Source organism: Cydia amplana, chromosome 20 (genome assembly GCF_948474715.1).
Source record: "Cydia amplana chromosome 20, ilCydAmpl1.1, whole genome shotgun sequence".
Classification (NCBI taxonomy): Eukaryota; Metazoa; Arthropoda; class Insecta; order Lepidoptera; family Tortricidae; genus Cydia; species Cydia amplana.
Genome location: NC_086088.1, coordinates 893104 through 915655, shown reverse-complemented (window position 1 = coordinate 915655; position 22552 = coordinate 893104). Strand labels below are relative to the sequence as shown.

Below are 22552 nucleotides of genomic sequence, written 5' to 3'. Positions count from 1 at the left end.
ACCACCGCTTGTGCTTCAAATAGAGGGATGCTGTTGGTATAAACATAATAAATTAAATATTCAGGAATTACCTATCGATATTCAGGCTATCTCTGGTGATAGTGGTGATCATTTCAAATGGATGAATCGTCGGAGTATATAAATATAACCTTAGCGATGTAATAGAAAAGCAGAGTAGAAATATGGTGGAGTAAAGGACAAAATGCCCATAAATTGAACAGATGTGGTACCAGGTCCGTACTACTAAAGTTGATATTAAACTTTCGTGAGACATATTTTAAACTGTTTATACGACAACGGTTTCACTCACTTGAATTTTTAGTCGCTATTTTTTTAGTACTAAAGTCTTTAAGTTTAGATAGATGGATAGATTATTGGGATCAGTGGTGAAAGGAGTCACTTACACTACAGTAAACAATGTCCTTCAGATTTTACTCGTTTATGAAGTTACGCCGTAGAAGGAGAAACATAGCAACATCTGAACAACTTACTTGAGCTTTTATATTCCGTTTTCCCATTCTTCTCGTGGCCCTGGGCTTGTCATCGAACTCATCGTACAGCGGCCCCGGGGCCAAATGATGAGGCGGTCTGACTCTCAGTCTGCTTTCAGTCAATTCTCTGTGAAGGTTTCAATTGGAACTTATTCAAGTGATTAGTATTACAATTATTGAATAATATTACCTTCTAATAATTTAACAAGTTACATTATCTATCTAATACCTCTAAACGAGCAATTCTTGTTTATTTATTTATATATATATATTATATTTCGGGGATCTCGGAAACGGCTCTAACGATTTCGATGAAATTTGCTATACGGGGGTTTTCGGGGGCGAAAAATCGATCTGTCTTATCTCTGGGAAAACGCGCATTTTCGAGTTTTTATATGTTTCCGAGCGAAGCTCGGTCACCCAGATATTATTATTAGTGTCAGCTATTTCTAAATGTTGAAAGTATGAAAGTTTATGGATGTTTTTTAAATATTAGTTACAGGGTAAATTACATAATGTGTGTGCTAAGGAAAGAATTAACTTTATACCACAAAAGAGTAGGTATTACTCTAAAAAAATCAATAAAATAAAGTGATTATGGTAAAATTACAAACTACTAGTGAAGCAACACCAGAAAAAGAAATAAAAAATGCTAATGATAAAGTGTCAAATCAAAAGGCAAAAGTAACGTAAATGAAAAATTAAAAGATGAAAATGATTACAATGCTGAAGATTCAGATGTAGATGACGAAGACGATGAACATGATGTTGAAGTCGATGAAGATGATCGGTCTCGAACCTGCCGTCGCGCTCGTAGTGAACAGCGTACAGCGAGGGGCTTGGGGATCTACTGGGAGACCGGGAGTTCTCGTGCGTATGACAGATCTGTTCTGACGACGGGTAGGAGACAGAGATTTTGACTTTTTCATGCGCACGACGGGCACTGGAATGTCTGGAAAAAACGACGAAATAGGTCAATGACTAGGTGTCTAATAAACTAAGCAGGGGGTTTTACTTAGAGATTTTTATTTTAAAATTTGGAATAGAAGGTGAACAGAAGTGGTTGAGCTTACTGTAGGACTTATTAGTAATCTGCACGTGTCGGAACGTCCTATAAATTTCTTCATTTATCACACATCACAATCAAATTTTCAAGCAAACATTATTTTGTACGTCCTGATGTTCTCATCAGGGTTATACTTGAAAAGGTTGCATTTCTAAACAGATTTCCGTGAAACTTTGTAGGTAAGCAGGTCAGAATAATATGTCATAAGTCATAATAAATATTTTTTTGTTGATTCAGTTTTTAGAAAATTTTCAAAATGGCGTAGTCATGGAAGTTCGCGAGTTCTACAGCTCACAGAGCTAATAGTTTATAACTATAACTAGATAACACTTTTAAATATCAAAAACATATTTATAACACGCATAGAGAACAAATCCAAAATGAAGTCGGTTAAAAACGCAATAAAACAAATATATTTAGAAAATATGTCAACAAAAACACCAACGAATACAAAATTGTCAGTGAATGAACTGCATTTACTCAATATGTACAGTGAGAATGTCTGGATGTCTCGCACATCTAATGCACATTGCTTTACATCTTCGTTGTGGAGATTTTGGGGGTTCCTTTATAAAGCATCAAACTTTTAAATTTAATTAGGTTTAATCAGGTACCTTCTAAGTCTCTCAGGGCTGGCGCTGAGCGATGTACTAGTAGAGTGATTAGAGGCCGTCGATAGAGGAGACCCGTGAGGCCTACTGGACCCCCGCCCTCTGTGGATCCGTAGCGTCAGTCTGTTGTCGTCGAATCTGCTGCCCAAGCCTTTACCTGGAATTTTTGTAGATGGCCTTTAAAGTTTCTATACATTATAAGCAAAAAACATTTGGAACTGTCCCATTGTATCAGAATAATTACAATTTGTAAATCAGTATTAGGTACATTTAAATATTCGAATGACGCACATAATATATCAGACCTAGAGTTTTATTTGCTTGGTGTCTCTTATCTGATATGGTTGGCTCTTCTCTTCAAAAGTTCATCGACACTTTTTCTACCGTTTTAAAAAATGTCAATAAAGTAGCGTCAAATAATGAAGTGACACTGCTGCAATACCATTATATTGCACTATTACTTGTCATTATAAAGATAAGATAAAACTTGGAAGGCAAAAGATCGGCCAGCATGAAAAAAACAACAACATAGGACTTATGATGGTACCTTTCGTAGTCCTGAACCCCTGGTTAATCGCCTTAGTAGTCCTTACAGCGGCCTTATAAATCCTCCAATAGAAGAAGAGCATGACGAACATGGGGATATAGAAGGAGCCGAGGGCGGAATAGACGACGTAGCCAGCGTCGTTGGTCAGCTCACAGGTCCAGGGGCAGTGGGGGTTGGGGGACCAGCCGTCTTTCAGCTCGGCTTCTTCGGGCTGTGGATGGAAAAGATTTTTCATTTCTCATGCTCTGAAAGAGGGTCATTGTTGTTCTAAAAGGTGTGCAGAAAATGATACGTTTCTGCACTAGAGATTTTAGGTTCCAAGTACGATTTTGTTAATTTTTTTTCGATAAGCAATTGAAATTTGTGTTGAAATGGATTTGTAATACAATTTCCATTCTGATATTTGACTCCCATAAATAACGATACTTTTACCTAAATTGTTCATTGAAAGTACCCTCAAAAAATACTAAAATGTATATTTAGTCATGTTTAAAAAAAATACACGCTGTTTGTCTTCGAAAGGGCCCGAAACATGTCGCCAATAGCGACTAAAAATTCAAGTGAGTGAAACCGTTGTCGTATAAACAGTTTAAAATATGTTTCACGAAAGTTTAATATCGAAAATACACGCTGTTTACTTTCTTCGTATTCGAAATGAAAAGTAGAGTGTTTAACTCGGATGAAAGCCATCATTTCAGCCTCGAACTCTGACAAACTACCTTGGCAGAAATGAGTGCCTTTCATCCCTTGGTTAACAATATAAGTACTAAAGATTTATAGTAAGAAATAATTTATTCTTAAACACAATGCTAAAGATGAAGTTCTAAAAATTTAAGCACAAAGTAGCGCTTTGATTTAGTTCCAGGAAAACGACACCCTATTTGATTTGTTAGGATTTTGCATTTTGTGGTAAAAGTTTATTTTTTCATTTTTGCTTAAATCTTTTTGTGAAAATCACGAATAAATGACTTTATTCTTATTCTCACAAAAGCACTTAAATTCAAGTTTGTCGCTCAATCTCAGCTTATTCATCTACTTCTGAAACAGTCAAACTTTTCCAACGCGACCCACATCAAAAGTATATTTAGAGCAAACAAATTCAGGAAACAAATAAGTGCCAGGATCTAAAGTACCTTAATATCTGCCAACCTAAAAGGGTCACCCACGTGAGGGTTAATTTTACATTGCAGACATATTTAAATAGACCACCCAAACGGACCTACTATGCGTAGTATGCGTACCTGCATTTATATTCAACTGGATTTTAAAGAAGTTAAATAATGTTTTGATTATGAACAAAAATACAGTTTATGTTTATTCATCTATACACAGATTGTGATATATCTTCTCATTAATTAGGACTATCAGAATTGATAAATATATTTCAAGAAAAGTTATGGTTGATAGCTGCATATATTTTGTCCCTGATTAAATAGAAACCTAGGTTTCTCTCTGCCATCAGGTGATGGCATCACTACGTCATCGACGAAAAGCTAAACAAGTTTGGTTTTTATATAAATCACAGACAAGACATTCTTTAGAGTCTCTAGACTGAGCATAGTAACGCTACCCCCTCTGTCACTTATACGGTAGGTTTACTCCATCTTCGAGTCAATCTCGTGCCGTGATTGGTCCGTGTCTTTGAACGGACCAATCACGGCAGGGGATTCGTTCACCTCGTCCCCCCGCACCCACGTATTTTTGGCAGCATCGGTTTCATGAAATAATTGCTCTAAACTCCGTTTAGAAGATTCCTAGTCTATGATATAAATTCACGTACAATACACATCTACGCGACATCTATCTAAACAACTATCTATACAAACAGCGACACTCTTAACTGTCCATCAGTGGACCTTATGCCTTTTGTAATAAGGTTTACGAATTGCCCGTTAACATTGGTATTACTTTACTGATACTTCGATCAAACACGAATAGTAGCTCGAAGCATTTGCTACGGAGCACTTGCAAAACCAAAAGGCACCTTCACAAACTCGAATAGGCCTCTATTATAAATGGCATAAGGTTCTTTTTCAATTGAACAGTTTGCCTTATTACTTATTAACCGTTGACATTCGGTCTGGCACCTGTCTAATCTTACTTATTTACACCTACTACGATTTAAAAGCTTACGACATTGACTTAGGTTCTATTTTTGTTTGCATTATTGTCTTTTCCAAGTGGTTCCCAAATCTAAGGCAGCAGGCCTTAGATTTGGGAACTTATTTTAATACGTACGTATTGATTTCTTGCCTGATAGCGTTTGAAGGTTCGAGTAATACATCAATGGAAGCCTTAATTATGCATGTAGACGTCAGTTGGCTAATTTCGTAACTGACAGTGACGTCAGTTTGATTCTAATTGACGTGGGAAGTGGTTTGATTGAAATTTTACTTACATTCTTCAAATAGTCACGCACTTTCATTGTTAAAGTAATGTCTTTATTAACAAGCTTTTATTAGGTCGACCTGTATGTAACTATGTAATGGAATCTAAGGTAACTAATTTAACCATCTTCCAAGGATCGTAGCGTCATGAAAATTGGCAGCTGTATGTAGTTCTGATGACAATACAATAATATGGTACTGTCGAACTGATCTGATGATGGAGACAGGAGGTGGCCATAGGACTCTGTCATGAAACAACGCAACCTAATTGTGTTAGGGGTTTTAAGAATTGTCTCGATGAGTATTAGTTGTCTGTCGTAAGAAAAAGTACAGCCAGCGATAAAAGTTTATACCAAAAATGAAAATTTTGCCAAAAACTTATCTTACATAAGTTGACATTGTAAAATTTGACTGTATATTCTTAATGACTGTGACTTTGTTTTATTTATTTTAGCTGTGATTGTATTATTTATTTATTTATTTCAATCTGTATATATTTTAATTTGCATGCCACTAAAATGGTGAATTGTGCTGAGCCATGTTATTTTAAGTCAATCACATCATACCTGACCATGATTCTCGAAAATAAAAAAAAACTTTGAACTTTTACAATGGATTTTCAAAAGGTATCTAGGTAAATATATTATGTAGAAAAGTTCATAACTGTTGCTGATAACATTGAGTTGTAATTACTATAGATAGAGAAACCATACCAAACAATGAAATCGTTACAATCGCAACCTGTGCCACGCGACCAAAACGTCGTAAGCGCCGTATAGTTCATGGCGCTTACGCGTTTAGGTCGCGAGATTCCCGCTCCGCTTCTATGGTTTGTTGTCAAAACAACAACAACTCATGGCGCAAAATACTGGTTCTCTGTGCCGGGTCTATGTAGTAATAATAGTTCAATTAATAAGAAGCCAATATAATATGTATTTTGTTGGTTTGAATCATGATGATTGATTGAAATTGAACCGACAGATAAAATTTGCTACGTTCTTTTTTCCGCATGAGTAAATAAAAGAATTGAGTTAGAAATCAACCACCTGACATAATTTATATTAGGATGAATATGTTTTTTCAATAAAGTTTTTTGTCTATCAAAATTCGACGTCATAGTTTTCTAGCTTAAAATAAATATGGATTTTCTGAATTAAATTATTAATTTAATGTTGAATTTGACTTTAAATTGCTTTTCAAAACATTTTATTTATTTTATAAATAGAAGAAGAACGTTTACGTTTTATAAATACATGCATTAATTCAACTATTCTGCACTGATATCAAGTTTCTATTTGACCGAAATAGTTGAATGGTAGAAAATACATTTATTTATTTATTTGAAAAATGTTTACATGACCTTACAGACAGATCCAATGCGCCATGAAACATAACATTAACATATATACCAAGCAGGTACATATAACTATTACGAATAACAATCAGGTACAAACAAACAATTACAAATAACACGATTACAAATCACTATAGTCCCTTATCACATCCACAATGATACATATGATGATGATGATGATGATGAATGATACATACCTATATGTATCAGATCCGCGATTCATACAAGTTTATAGCGTGCAATAAAGTTTAAATAAACAAATTAATTACCAAGCTCGTTTTCGCAATATATTGCCAAGGTAAACAATTATTTAGAGAGCAACACTTACAGGATGAGACATCTGGCGTAGTAATTGACACATAAGTCCCTACTTGAGCCATAATTTTGCGAATATGGCTAAAAGGGGCCTCTCTAATGTATATTTAGAGAGTGGGCCTAAAGTGGAGCGGGAAAGTGCAGTTTTAAGGTAGGGATTTTCGTGGAATGGGATCAGTGTAAAAGCCGTAACACACTACCGCACCGCACCAAGGACGCGGTGCGGTGCGGTAGTGTGTTAGGACTTTAAGAGTATGCTTCAGGGTAAGTCGGTTAACTTTGAAGCCGTTTCTTTTTAACTCAAGCGGCTTACAAATATGACAGATGGGAAATTAGGGCAAAATCAATCAAAGTTATGTGACAAGAAATAGTCAAATGAAGCCTTTTAGGTTTGAGTGAAATATGAATGGAAGATAATACCAGGACTTAAAGTTTCATTCTATGGAACTTGCTAACTATGTAAACAAACCGCCATATTTGAATCATCATTCAGAGACTATTTCAATATGGCGATTTGTTTGTTTGTTTACATAGTTTGCAAGTTCCATAGAATGACACTTTATAGGAGTATTCCATTAATCATCACCAACTATGTCATTGTACCCTCAAGAAACAGATGGTATATTATGCATATCTATCTTTTTCTCTATTTCTATAAACCTAAGTAGCATGTTAATTGTGCTGTAGTACACCCAGCCGAAAAATTGCAAGGCCACTGTATAAATGAATTCATTCATATAACGTGTCCATGTTTAGTTGATTTCTGTTCCTAAGATTTTGATAAACTGACCTTCTTATCCTTCCACCCGACTAGCGGCGGGAAACAGATGACAAACGACAACACCCACAGCCCAGCTATGAGCGCTTTAGCCCTCTTCCTACTCATGATACTAGGGTAGCTGACGGGGCGGGTGACGGCCACGTAGCGGTCCAGAGAGATGGCACACAGGTTCAGTATGGAGGCTGTGCACATCCACACGTCTACGGCCAGCCAGACGGAACACCAGACGCCGCCGAATATCCATATCTGGAAAGATAGAAAGAAAAATGTTTATTAATAGGACACTCTTTTCCTATACATAAGAAATAATAAGGGTCCCATAATGGAACCCTGCGGAACGCCATATATGGATCGGAAATTACTTTTTAGCTAGCGTCTTTGACAACTTGAGTGTATTGCTGTTTCAGTTACACTCGTTTCAGTTGATAAGTTTCTGGAGAAGTAGAAGTACAAGTAGAAGTAAGTAAGGTACCGTAAAATGCGGTGAGTAGGGTTGGCGGGGAGAGTTGGGTTTTGAATGGGGAGAGAAGGGATGAAAGGGGGGTGAGATGGGATTTTAAGACTACTGCTACAAAAATAATGTATTCCAATTTAAAATGGAGCTATAGTAATACTCATAATTAAAAACAATCAATCCAACAATCTTCCAAAATCACCTTTGTATGAAATTCCATCTCACCCCAATTACGAGGGACTACGGGGTGAGGTGGGATTTCCTGTTTATCGTCAAAGTTATGAAATGGAACTACCCAAAATAAAATAAAAACTAAAATACAAACGTCCGGAACACTTATTATATACACCATTCAGTTTGCATATGTAATAAAATAAATTAATTAAAAATTAAAAAACACGACTGCAGTTTAAAAGCGAACTGAAAAGCTAGAAATAATTTTTAGTTAAGTTAGGTACTCAACTTAATGAATGTAAAATAGAATATATAAGTGTTCAGTCAGGGTCGTAAACAGCAAACGGAAAAGTTTAGGCTCATTTAGGATCGTGACTGTACTTTGTATATTTTATTTCGATTGCAGTCGGGGACCTTGATATATTGAAATTTTCCCATTCACAGGTCCCCGACTGCATCGAAATAAAATATACAGGTACAGTCACGATCCTAAATGAGCCTAAACTTTTCCGTTTGCTGTTTACGACCCTGACTGAACACTTATATATTCTATTTTACATTCATTAAGTTGAGTACCTAACTTAACTAAAAATTATTTCTAGCTTTTCAGTTCGCTTTTAAACTGCAGTCGTGTTTTTTAATTTTTAATTAATTTATTTTATTTTATACATTTTAGTGACCATACAAACCAACCACATTTTTTATATGATTTAAGGCACTTAAGTTGCTTCAAAGAGCTTTCATCATATTGATATTTGATATGCTAGCATAAAACGTGCTTAAAAATCTAAATAGGTCGGACCCAAAAACCAGGCGTATTGAAAAGTGCTTTAATATCTCTGCAACTACATAATTATTTCCCATTAGTTGGCTTTCGGCCTTCGCAATTAAGATACATGAGGAAGCTGCAGAAAGCGTGCACCTTTCTTACGTTCCGGGCCTTCGGCCCTACACGAAGCTCGGCCTTCGGCCTTTGCAATTAAGAATCTTGGGGAAGCTAAAGAAAGCGTGCACCTTTCTTACGCTCTGGGCCTTCGGCCGTACGCGAAGGTCGGCCTTCGGCCTTCGCAATTAAGAAACTTGGAAAAGCTGCAGAAAGCGTGCACCTGTCTTACGTTCCGGGCCTTCGGCCCTACACGAAGCTCGGCCTTCGGCCTTTGCAATTAAGAATCTTGGGGAAGCTAAAGAAAGCGTGCACCTTTCTTACGCTCTGGGCCTTCGGCCGTACGCGAAGGTCGGCCTTCGGCCTTCGCAATTAAGAAACTTGGAAAAGCTGCAGAAAGCGTGCACCTTTCTTACGCTTCGGGCCTTCGGCCCTACGCGAAGCTCGGCCTTCGGCCTAAGTAATTAAGATACTTCGAGCTGCAAGAAACCGTGCACCTTTCTTACGCTCCGGGCCTTCGGCCCTACGCGAAGCTCGGCCTTCGGCCTTCGCAATTAAGATTCTTGGGGAAGCTGCAGAAAGCATGCATCTCTCTTACGCTCCGGGCCTTCGGCCCTACGCGAAGCTCCGCCTTCGGTATTTACAATTAAGAAACTTGGGGAAACTGCAAAAGCGTGCACCTTTCTTACGCTCCGGGCCTTCGGCCCTACGCGGAGCTCGGCCTTCGGCCTTCGCAATTAAGATACTTGGGGAATTTACAGGAAGCACGCACCTGCCTTAGGCTTCGGAGCGTCGACCCTATGCGGAGTTCAGCCTTCGGCTTTCGTTATTAAAATACTCGGGGAAATTGCAGGAAGAGCCTATCTGTCTTAAGCTACCAGTCTTTGCTTCTCGTAAAATATTGTTTCACAACAGTAGCACGTGTGCTCCGGGATTTGCAAAATTTGTCGTGCAAAATTAAAATCATCATCAAAGACATGCCTTCTACAGTCATGGTAATATTAGTGTCGCATACCTGAGAGACTTTCTTCACGAGAAGAATTAAGGTATCTCTTGTGCACGTGCTGACGCCGAGTACTCGCGACTTTGCGTCAACCTAGTGTCACGTGCAGTGGGAGACTCTATATAGCTCCCGGACAAGTCATGCGTGTTCACGCATCTGAGTAAGTCTTGCCTCGCGTGGAGCAGGAGACTCTATCTCCCTCATCATTGAAGCATACTCTCGCTTCTGTGCCAAACGCTTATCACGAGATTTGGGAGACTCATGCTCACGCATTAATGAAGCGTGTAGGCTCATCTGAGTCAGCCTTGTAGAACGCGCAGACAAGGATTCCTCTTGTCGTCTTTGTGACATTTGTGAGCGATTTGTAGCTAAACATGCTTCTTTTTGGTTGTCTGTTTCACGCCTTACTACCTATTTTGGGCAGATTTTTTGGAAATACTCTGCTTTGGTTCGTTAGACAGTTGAGAATAATGTTTAGACATGCTTTCTCTCACGCTGTCTAGCCTATTTTTGCGAGAACGCGGCGATTCATTCATACGTGTATCGAAAGCTTTACGTGCCCTATGTTTTTTTCAAAAGAGCCATTTTCCATAGAAAACTGTTACATTCTATTCAAAGTCTCAAGTTAAATCTTATAATAAACAACACAATATGTTTATTCAGAGTATGTATCTAGTCAATCGTTCAAAGCGTTCCTTTCGTATTTGACACTTTCGCAATTGAAAATAACGTAAGCGCCACGTATGACGTTGTCGTATATAGCTGCAAAGAGAAATGTCATTAGCGCGATGTAGAACATTTCGTATTTTCTCTCCAACGATACAATTAAATATATAACTTATATATATCCGTATGATCGCCTTAAAAAATCCTTTCTTTTAATATCCCATTCAATAGATTTAGACAATTCATTTATCACTGCGTTATACTTATATTTTGTAAAATCTTGTTCTACCAAATGAATAGTTTAAACCATATTTTGTGTACAGTTTTAGAATCGTCTTTCAAAATCCTTTATTTTAATACCCAACTCGATAGGTTTATAAGTTTTATCTTTGTTTCGGTTGCACAATTTGCAGTGCATAATCCGCCATATTGGTTTTGTGATGACGTCACATAGCCTATGTTACTCGGGATGACGTAAGGATTCCAATGATATCTCAAACACCTAAATCGGTTCAGGCACTTAGCTGTTACGGTGTAACAAAGAAACTTACATACCCACATACAAACATGAACCCTGAAAACAATACACTCTTTTTTTGGGGCAGTCGTGTAAAAATAAAATGTTATCGAGGTTTGAATGTCAGTTTTATCCCTACTCACCCCATTTTACGGTACGTCGAATTTTAATTTCTGATACTAAACGATCGACTGTTGCCTAGTTTGTTGTTAGATTTTGGGCTACAGCCGTACCTATTTGTTGTTCATAAAAAAATTATGTATGCCTATAGAGATTTTAATTAATAACAAGCAGAAATGTCTGCGAACGATGCTATTAAGCTTAGAATAAATTTAAAAGTGGAAAAATTACTGTCTTGGGTGAGACTTGAACTCACGGCCTCTGGATCGATACTCCAGCGCTCTGCCATCTGAGCCACCAAGACCTCATCCATAGCCAGCAAATCTTTCCACCATATTATGGGTCAAGGGGACCGTAGCGACATCTACCGTAAGAGTGTTACACTTCTTAAACGGCTACCGGAGTTCCAAGTCATATTGGAAATTCACCAGTTACGATGTGCTACCCATACTAATTTTAATTTTTAACAAGCAGAAGCCGGTAGCCGTTTAAGAAGTGTAACACTCTTACGGTAGATGTCGCTACGGTCCCCTTGACCCATAATATGGTGGAAAGATTTGCTGGCTATGGATGAGGTCTTGGTGGCTCAAATGGCAGAGCGCTGGAGTATCGATCCAGAGGCCGTGAGTTCAAGTCTCACCCAAGACAGTAATTTTTCCACTTTTAAATTTACACTATAGAGATGTCACATTCTCGAAGATTTCAGATACATATTAATATCATGAGGTCTTACTACAGATGGCTTATTACACTATTGACGAATATTTCCATAATATTCATTGACCCACTACTACAAAAACAAATCGCAAACTAATGTACCGAACATTTTTTTTGATATTGTACCTACTTGTATTATTTCCTGTACCTATAAATTTGTATGAATGTATACTTGTTGTGACATATCTTGTAAATATTTATAACCCCATTTCTGACATGTAAATGATATTGCTTTTATCAATAAATCTTCTGATTCTGATTCTGAGGAGATGCGAAATTTGTGTATACCTACGGTAGGTATTATTAGGTTAGGATCGCGTTTCGCTTGCTTTGTGAATAAGGTTAAACTTAAACAATTTTAGGAAGATAATATATTTAGAAATGATCTATTATTTTTATATTTATATCTAAGTACCTATTACCAATTAATACAATTCAAAATCAAATACGATAAGGCGCTGTATTGTACCATTCATTGCAGTGTAGTTAACTTGATTTATAGATAGGCTAAATCCATAAATCAAGTTAACTACTTACGCTGCAAATACTTGGTGAGTCACTATTCTTTTCTACAAGCGTTTGATAAAGATCCACCTATTTGCATAGAATTCCCATATTAACTTTATTGTTATCAGTAATTAATTATTTGCTATATTTCTGTGAAGGTTAAGGTCTGTGGCGTCTTCTCTGTCACTAACAAATATCAACGTCATACCACAATCGCCTCACAGATGGCATTAGCACGTTCTACATCGCGCTTACGAAGTTCAGATTGCCAATTACTTTTATAGTAATTGGCAATCGGAATAACTCCTAACTAACTCTCAGTAGACTTTAGTCCCCAAGCCTACTGTCTCTATTGATCCTCTACTATCCACAGCCTCAATTGACTTTCAAGTGGTACTCGTAAAGGACTAAAAATAATGATTGGGACGTTGTGCTAAACACAACGTTGTATTTAGGCGCTCCCTTCTAAAATATTGAAATTGGTTACCTATAAGACCCCTCTCTCCGCCCCTCTAGTTGTATAATAAATCAAGTACAATTAGCACAATTTATACAACCACTAAAGTATATAACGATGACGTAAACACACCCACGCCACGTGTTGGTAATTTGAGTGGCTTACCCACTCTTTCACTAAAACCGTAGTTTCAAGTATCTACCCACTTTATATGGAAAGTAGCAGCAAATTGTGACCTTAAAAAGCGGCCAAGTGCGAGTCGGACTCGCCCATGAAGGGTTCCGTATTTAGGCGATTTATGACGTATAAAAAAAAACTACTTACTAGATCTCGCTCAAACCAATTTTCGGTGGAAGTTTACATGATCATCTACATCATATATTTTTTTTAGTTTTATCATTCTCTTATTTTAGAAGTTACAGGGGGGGGGACACACATTTTACCACTTTGGAAGTGTCTCTCGCGCAAACTATTCAGTTTAGAAAAAAATGATATTAGAAACCTCAATATCATTTTTGAAGACCTATCCATAGATACCCCACACGTATGGGTTTGATGAAAAAAAAATTTTTGAGTTTCAGTTCGAAGTATGGGGAACCCCAAAAATTTATTGTTTTTTTTCTATTTTTGTGTGAAAATCTTAATGCGGTTCACAGAATACATCTACTTACCAAGTTTCAACAGTATAGTTCTTATAGTTTCGGAGAAAAGTGGCTGTGACATACGGACGGACAGACAGACGGACAGACGGACAGACGGACAGACAGACAGACAGACAGACATGACGAATCTATAAGGGTTCCGTTTTTTGCCATTTGGCTACGGAACCCTAAAAAGTAGTGTGGGCGCCAATAAACTAGGTATACTTAAAAGCTCATTGCATGGTTTTATTAAAGGCATTTATGTAACCCACATTAATATTCAATTTTGTTATTTTGTTATGTGTCACTAACGAAATTGATCCTTTGATGGTCTTAAATAAATTTAATTTAATTTAATTTAGTCATCATGGTTGAGGTTTTGTAAGAAAACCCCCGTAGGGGTTAGTTACGCATTATTATTTAAATGTAAGTAAGTATGTAAAGTAGCGGATCAGACTACGAGCCAAAAATATCTACCATTCGTGTAAATGCCTTACCAAAAAGATATACAATGGAATCCGTTTATTATGACCAGAGATCGGACAGATTGGCGTCATTGCTCGCAATAATGTGGACATGACTCCAAATTTGATTAAATAATTAATCATTTAATTATTTTTTTACCTGAGATTTAATTTTGTTCCCTAGACAATAAATAGCACTTAAATATATTTTTGATATAAAAAAATAAGTACCTACAGAAAATTTGGAGAACATACTGATTATTTTTTTAAATAAATTTACATTATAAGAACTCTTTGTGTTTATTTATTGATTAGGAATCAAAATTAAACCTCAGGTAAGAAATTAATTAAATGATTAATTATTTAATCAATTTTGGAGTCATGTCCACATTATTGCGAGCAATGTCGCAAATTTGTCCGATCTCTGATTATGACTCCGCCTATACTGACCAACCGCTTACAATGACGTAATTACTGTGCGAAGTTTGGTTTTCATATAAAATTCTTAGTGACAAAGTCAGATAAGATGACTTCGCTTATAGTGACAAACCGCTTACTATGACCTAAAAATCCTATTTCCATGAAATTATGTCCGGTTATACTGACACTACGCTGGTTTTCGTGGCCGTCCCCAATCTTTCCCTGCGAGGACGTTTAGTGCGGGTGTGGCGTTTAAGTTGTTTTAGTTTTGACTCTCGGTGACAAGTTGATAATTGGTTCCAGGTTATTAAAACTCATTTCTTACAAAGGAATTCGAGATTAATTCGGAAAAATTAACAATTATAAGAAATTAATCCACTATGCTTTATATGACATCCGCTTAGTATGACGTGTTTGTCACTTCCCTTCGATGTCATTATAAGCGGATTCTACTGTATATCTCTCAATTTAGAACAATAAATTAGACCGTATTATATACTTTTGAACGTGAAGTGGGCGTGTAACAAACGTTAACGCTCCGTAGCGTGTGGTAGTCATCTCTCAGTGTGATGGTGACAGTTGCGTTTCGTTCGCTACGGAGCATTAACGATTGCACGTTGGCTACTTACCCTGTAAAGATTTATATTTATTTTGATAAGTTATCCAGGCTGGCAGAGAGAAGCGCTGGTGGCCTAGCGGTAAGAGCATGCGACTTGCAATCCGGAGGTCGCGGGTTCGAACCCCGGCTCGTACCAATGAGTTTTTCGGAATTTATGTACGAAATATCATTTGATATTTACCAGTCGCTTTTCGGTGAAGGAAAACATCGTGAGGAAACCGGACTAATCCCAATACGGGCCTAGTTTACCCTCTGGGTTGGAAGGTCAGGTGGCAGTCGCTTTCGTAAAAACTAGTGCCCACGCCAATTACTGGGATTAGTTGCCAAGCGGACCCCAGGCTCCCATGAGCCGTGGCAAAAATGCCGGGACAACGCGAGGACGATGATGATCCAGGGTGGCAGATAATTTTGCCCCCTTGCGTTGTTTTATCCGCTACAATTGATGCTGACTTAACATAAAAGAAATGACGGAGAAGTAGAAAAAGGGTCGCGGTCGCTTAAAAAAATATGTAGCTACATGACAAACCTATTTTGCGCCCACACATACCTCTCTACTCTCAGGTCCGAACCGGACCTGTGAATTGTGAATGTGTGCATTCTGTGCATGTCATATAAACGCGAAAAAATGGGCATATTATAAAATCACAGTTTATACTCTTAGTGACGCGCCTCTACCTAAAATCAACTCCGTGAGGTACAAGGGGCATAATCATAATCAACAAATCTATTTCAGGGGCCCGTTTCTCAAAACCTTGTAACTTGTAATACAAGCGGATGTCACTTTTTGACAGCTTTTGTTAGAAATGGACTTCCAACGTGTATTACAAGTAACAAGCTTTTGAGAAACGGGTCCCAGATATTGAAACCTAACGCCTTTGTAGACTGTATCGTAGCCTAATACGTAGGCATTTAAACGGGAGCGACAATTTAACTATAAATCAGTAGAGCCGAGCATGTAGGTAGCAGGGAAAGGGTTAATGGGAACAGTACAGTCAGTGGGTGGCAACGGAGCGTTTATTCCGGAAAGATATGCAAATGTTGCTCCTACTACGGGAATATATGGCTTTATTTGGATTAAGTAATCAAATATTTACAAGATACGTACAGAACATGGTTAAATTTAAAAGAAAAGTGCAATTTGAATTGAAAGTTAAGGTCTTGGCTTTTAGCCAAAATGTATTCTTCACAGTTAACGCGTGTCAGATTGCAAATCACATGGTCCTATTGAAGTGTCTTTGATTATTTATGCTTAGGTATATATAAGCAATCTGAAGTGATATCTACTTACTTTTTATTTTATTTTTTGGGGCATAGTAAAGACGTTTGCCTATTATGCCTACCTATGATTATCTTATGACCCCCTTATGAAAGATCCTACCTATGCTTACTCTGTATTCTGATATGGCATGCTGATTTGGGGAAAAGAACAGTACAGATAGTAAGATCATATTAAAATCTGCTTAATCGTCAGGTGACAACCAAAACTCACTAATTAATTAATTTATTTATTTATTTATCTTATCAAATTACATAATTAAAACACAAAGTCAAAAATTATACAATTGATAATAAATAAATACCTAAAAACTAAAAACTAAATAAGCAACAAATTCTAAAAGAATAACTAATTAATTACTACCACAAGTTACATATTAACACTAAGGTTAATTTTTGTTTAATTATTATTCAGTAATTAGTGAGTTTTGGTGGTCACCTGACGGTATATATATCCTACATAGGTTATCATAATACTAGGGCGTAGAGTCTGTGCGGAAAGAGAAGAGTCGTAGAATGTATTGGATCCCATACATTTCACGACTCTTCTCTTTTCGCACAGACTCTTCATTGTAACTCTAAAATGTATTATTAGAGGCATCGAAAAACGAAAAATCTAGATCTCGCCCATTCGACTTCCAATAGTACTGGCTCGTACAGGGCTACAGTATGTTGGCGAGATTAAATTAAATTAAATTAATATTGTCACACGGCTCCTTGGATAATCTGTGCCGTGTCAGTTCAGGGTGCTTTATGTTTTAAAACGGGTACAATTGATGCTATAAATATGTATACAATTCTAAACCTTAATCGATTGAAATAAGGTATACATTGTATATACATATGTCATGCTTTTAATAGTAAAGTAGGTGTTGTTATTAAGCAGGGAATGCCATTTGTCTTCGTTCTTTGGCAGCGGGGTTTGATATGCGTACTAAGGTGTTGGGATTATTGTAAATAAAAGTGTAGACTCCGGAAAAATAATTACTCTATTTAACACTACTCAAAAACTAAACTAACAGAAATTAAAATATTTAACTAGTATGTAGTAGTAAGGGAGCGATATAAAATCAAACTCGACCTGTGATAATAAAGGTACGAGACAACTCGACGAGTTGACGTCTAACTCAGAACTATCATCTTGACTCCCCGCGATTCCGATGACCATAACTTTGCAGGTAAGCATCAGGCTCATCGGGATAGCGGTACAGGACCGATAACGGTTTGCATATGCACGCTGGCTACAAATTAGTTTATTACTTAAGTTAACAATAATTATTCGGACACCGACAAAGAAATAAAACAAAGATGGACAAAGAGTCAGTGCCGACAAGAAAAAGGAAATGCATTTTACAATACTTTTACAAGCTTATTCCTAACAGCAATAAATAAACAAAGTTACGAATTCTATCAATCAATCAATACAACTTTTTTTTTTTTTTTTTTCACAAGTCAAAAACAAAGCAGTTAGCAATTAGTCAAAAATCCCACCCCGCGTCATCCCAGGCGCAAAGGTGCCCAAAACGCTCGCCGCATTACCGCGCTGAATCGCGATGGACAACCTCTGCACCAGGAATGACCCGGAGCGGGGATCCAGGCCTCTTTCTCGCAACCGGTTCCCAACCTCCTTAAAAAACTCTCTAGCCTCTAAGCACCAACAGCCAGCCGTTTCGACCGCCAGAGGCACAAACAAATAGCCGTCCAATTCCGCATACTTCTCCCGTTTTCTCAGCGCCGCCACCTCAGCAGCTGCCCCTGCTGCCCTCACGGTGCGGCCAATGTGCGATGCAGCAAAAGTGCTGACGCATGTAGCGTCCCAAAGCAAGCACTTTCCTCTCTGCCAAGGCACCAGTGTCAAACCGTCAGGCCTCTTACCATCCGACCGGCTAAGGCCTGGGGGCTCAAGCATGCATGGGACATTCGCGGAAACAAGCGCTCTCCGGATCAGATCGTTTAGAGCGTGATGGCGTGGGAATCTCCCTGCACATCGACCACAACTCAAAGCGTGGTGGCCGTTGCTCTCCACCATAGTACCGCAGATGCATAAGTGAGGAACACACACATCGCAGCCCAGGCGAAGAGCCACCGCCACCCGCATCGAATCGTTGTCAAGGAGGGTGCCCAAATGCGGAGATGGAAGCGCATGCAACCACGCCCCCGATTCTGATGCGGACCCCGCCAGCAGCCTCGCCCTATCCGCCCCCACTGCGTTCTCTACCAGCCCCTCGACAATCCTCTTGACTCCAACATCGTCCCATAGCCGTTGTACATCCGGCTTCTCGGGTCGGGGCGCGTTCGGATTGAGAGCCATCCAAGCCGCCAAAGCATCAGCAGCGTAAGGTATGGATACCCTGTTACCATTAGGAGATAAAATTCGAGTAACAAGATCCACGACCCCACTCGCCGATGCCAAGAATGCCGGTAGACTCACATCCCGCACGCGCCGCACCCCCAGACCACCACTCCGAATGGGCAAGGACGCCAGGTCCCATTGTTCTGGATTTAGAGCCACATTAAGCAAGGACTCAACAGACTCCCTCAAAGCACAGTCAAAGGAGTCCATTTGAACAGGGTGAAGCCAAGTTGGTACTGTGCGCAAAAAGTACATGAGCTTGGGAACAGCAAAGCAGACCCGCAACAGCACGAGAGCAACATGCGCTGACAGTTTCTCTAATCTCTCCCTTGCCAACAAGAGAAGCTGTCTCCTAACCTCAAAGGCCTCCGGGATCGCTTCTGCAAAAATAGGGGAGCCCAAAAGGTTAAAATTTTGACCGGACACCTCCTTAAGACCGGGAAGGATATCATAAAAGGAGGGAAAGGAAGAACGGGCCCCGGTGCTACAGGGGAAGAACTCGCACTTGGTAGAGTTAACCTCTAGCCCCAATTCTCGAAGGCGAGGAAGAAGCGTGAGCAGATCCCGTTCCACCTCATCTGGTTTACCTCCTATGGTGCCATCATCCAGATACCAGATGTTTAACGGGGACTGAATTTCGGAAATCGCCTTTTGTATCCCGAGACTGAATACCAGAGGACCAAGCGGATCACCCTGCTGCGCGCCGACTTGAGACAAAATCTGGGAACCGCTGTAAAAGAGGAAAGATGGAAGCGAGTATACCTGGAAGAGAAACGGATAAAGGGAAGGCACCTTATCTCTGACTTCAGCTAGAAGTATATCGCGTTCGATGGAATTAAAGGCATTTTTCAGGTCGATTTTTATTATAACACAATCCGCGTTGTTGGGGTCGACTGAAAAAGACCGTGTGGCGTGAATAGCGGCCTCGCACCCCAATTTAGTGCCAAAACCTAACTGTGAAGGTTGAAGGTACGAAGCCATCTCCTCGCGCACAGCACGACACCCAAGTTTAGCCGCCAACCGTCTAAAAGTGCTACCAATAGCAATGGGCCGTATACCCCCGTCCTTCTTAGAAAGTACTTTTATTGATAAAATAAGTTGTTCGCAGAAATCGCGAAGCGTCTGGTTGACGTAACTGGTGACCGAAGAGCTGGCGGCTACCTCGCACAACGTATCAGCATTGCGATACAGCGAGGAAATGTCGCCAGCATCCTTGGTACAATGCCTCAAGGGCCTATTTTAGATTTAAGCTAGTTTTTAATTTCTTTTAGTAATACACTGTATATATCTTGTTTTGTAAATAAATGATTATGCAAAATAGAAGTATTTTACATGCACATTTCGTATAACGGGAAAAGCTAAAATTTAATTTATTTAATTATTTATTTAATATCATCTAAGCTTGGGCGAGTGTAGGACGCAGTCCCTATAGTTCTAAAAGTGATGGTTATGTTTGTGGTATCTATGTGGATTAGGACTGGTAATTAAAACCTTTTGATTACCAGTTTAAAAACTTTCACCTTGCTTCAATATTTCATTTGGACATAAGTACTTAGGTAGCTTTTGATAAATTATGTAATATTTTAATAAATTATAAGCGTTAAAAAAATAAAGAATGTGTAATTTGGATATTAAATAATAAACATAACGGGTCAATTTTACATTGACCCAGTCATACAGCAACTAATAAGGCTTGTATTATAGAAAATATCCGTAACTCAGGAAAACATTTCCGATAAATACTTACACAAATATCCCTTCCCGGGATTTGAACCCTCGTATAACTCGTATAACTCATGACGCATATACGTACCCGTCTCGCAGTTTGGTAAAACTGGATGCAAAAGATGACAAAAAATAAAATACATGTAGATATTCGTGACGATAACAAAAATGTCGAAACACGTACATACAACTAAAGCAAAAAACAGTGCAATTATTTAATTGCACTGTTTTTTGCTTTAGTTGTATGTACGTGTTTCGACATTTTTAAGTGTATATATCATGAAGTGGACCAAAATTAGTAGGTAGATATAATAATGAATGAAACTATGAAATCAGCGCTAGCTGTCCGTAGGGCATATTCGGTGATGCCACGACAGATAACTCGTAAACAATTTCCCATTTGAGAATTTCTATTCAGTCCGTATCCGTACACATCCGCACGCAAACATTCCTAAAAATAGAGTTCCAATAGTCCGCTAAATGCACTCGGCGAGGGCGAAGTTGGGAGTGAGTGGGGTGAGAGGACCACTGGAGATAGTCTGTATTTGAACTATTTTTGGAGTTTTTAAACTAACATGGTCTTAAATTTAAACAATTAGTAGAGTTAGACCAAGATAAGTCTGCAATAATTTTGATAGCACACGCTTAGTGCCAAGGCTCGAAACCGGTTTTTTCTTCATACTTTTTTTATTTAATCGTATGGCATATTGTCAGTCGTTTATAGGCTTATGGTTAAACCCTGCATCCATTGGATAACGTCGCGTCAAGGGTGAACACCGCACAGCACCGCACTCACACCTCGGAGACTCCACCCAGCCGCATTTGTGCAGGAACGCTCGTGAGCGTCCACAACCGGTTCTTAGTCTATTCAGCTGACACCATTATTTTCTAGGCATTAGAAAGCCAGGTGGTTTCACTGTAGGGTTGATAATAGCGCCCAGGCTTTCGGGAGGCTTGTCTCTCCACTCCTTTTCCCACATTGTAGATGTGTTGAATTGACAGTTGATCAGAGTTCGTGCAGTATCGTATGAAGGGTGCCGAGATTTTAAACGGTTTGGGGGAGGGTTTTGGAAATCAGCGTGCGCAGGCAAGTCTGGGCAGGCCAAGATCTTCCTCGCTTCACGGATAAGCGCTTGTTGCCTTCTTAGATGAGGAGGAGCAATATCACTGAGCATCGGGAGCCATTGTACGGGGGTGCTCTTGATAGTTCCAGAAATACACCTCATGGTTTGATTCAGCTGGACATCCACTCGCTTCACGTGCGCACTATCTCTTCATACTAAAATACCAGTATTGTTACGTTCTTTTTCGTTCTTTGTTTTATTATTTAAATTTTAATGGGACATTCTAATAATACGAAGTTGTTATCTAGATACATGATTCAGTCCTACGTAAAGAGCATTAAATAATTAAAAATATTGGGCTATTTTGGGGTTTTGAAAAAAACCGGTTCCGAGCCTTGCTTAGTGCAAGTGTTATTAAATATAAAACTACCTACGTCATAATGGCGCATTGGATCTGTCTGTAAGATCATGTAAACATTCTGTTCAAATAAATAAATAATTTCATAGAAGTTTGACGTTTGAAATAACACTTGCATGCCCTTGCTTGCTTGTTACGTGTGCTATCAAAATCGTTGCAGACTTATCTTGGTCTAACTGTAAGGTGTTTAGTGTGGCTCCCACCGTATGTATTTACTCATCCTATTCGTAAGTATACTTACTTACTTACATAGTAACAGTTCGTCTTCAACCTCGACATCTCAAACTAAATTAAATCTCGCCAGAAACTTCGCCAATTTGTAGCGTAATCTTGTTACAAATATTACAATACTCCCAGTTACTACAAAGTAAATAATGTCAGTACAGTTAATAAAATTAGCTTCGTGAGTTTGAAAGGCTGGTTCTGTTAAACATTTCATATGAATTTTTTTAAAGCCCGTCTCTCACTTTCACTGAGCGTAAGCGTGAGCGAGATGGATGTGCTTGTACGTGCTCGGGACCAC

General features: G+C 38.6%; 1 protein-coding gene across 1 annotated transcript in view; it reads right to left on the bottom strand.

The window, feature by feature from the left end:
- LOC134657458 (octopamine receptor Oamb) overlaps positions 1-22552 on the bottom strand; it is a 65950-nt gene that overhangs the window by 2120 nt on the left and 41278 nt on the right. The window contains exons 3-7 of the mRNA XM_063513019.1: positions 7562-7798; positions 2716-2926; positions 2172-2325; positions 1291-1443; positions 492-618 (exon numbers count right to left, since the gene is read on the bottom strand). Of these exons, the coding sequence (XP_063369089.1) occupies positions 492-618; positions 1291-1443; positions 2172-2325; positions 2716-2926; positions 7562-7798 (882 nt within the window). The remainder of the gene's footprint in view (positions 1-491; positions 619-1290; positions 1444-2171; positions 2326-2715; positions 2927-7561; positions 7799-22552) is intronic.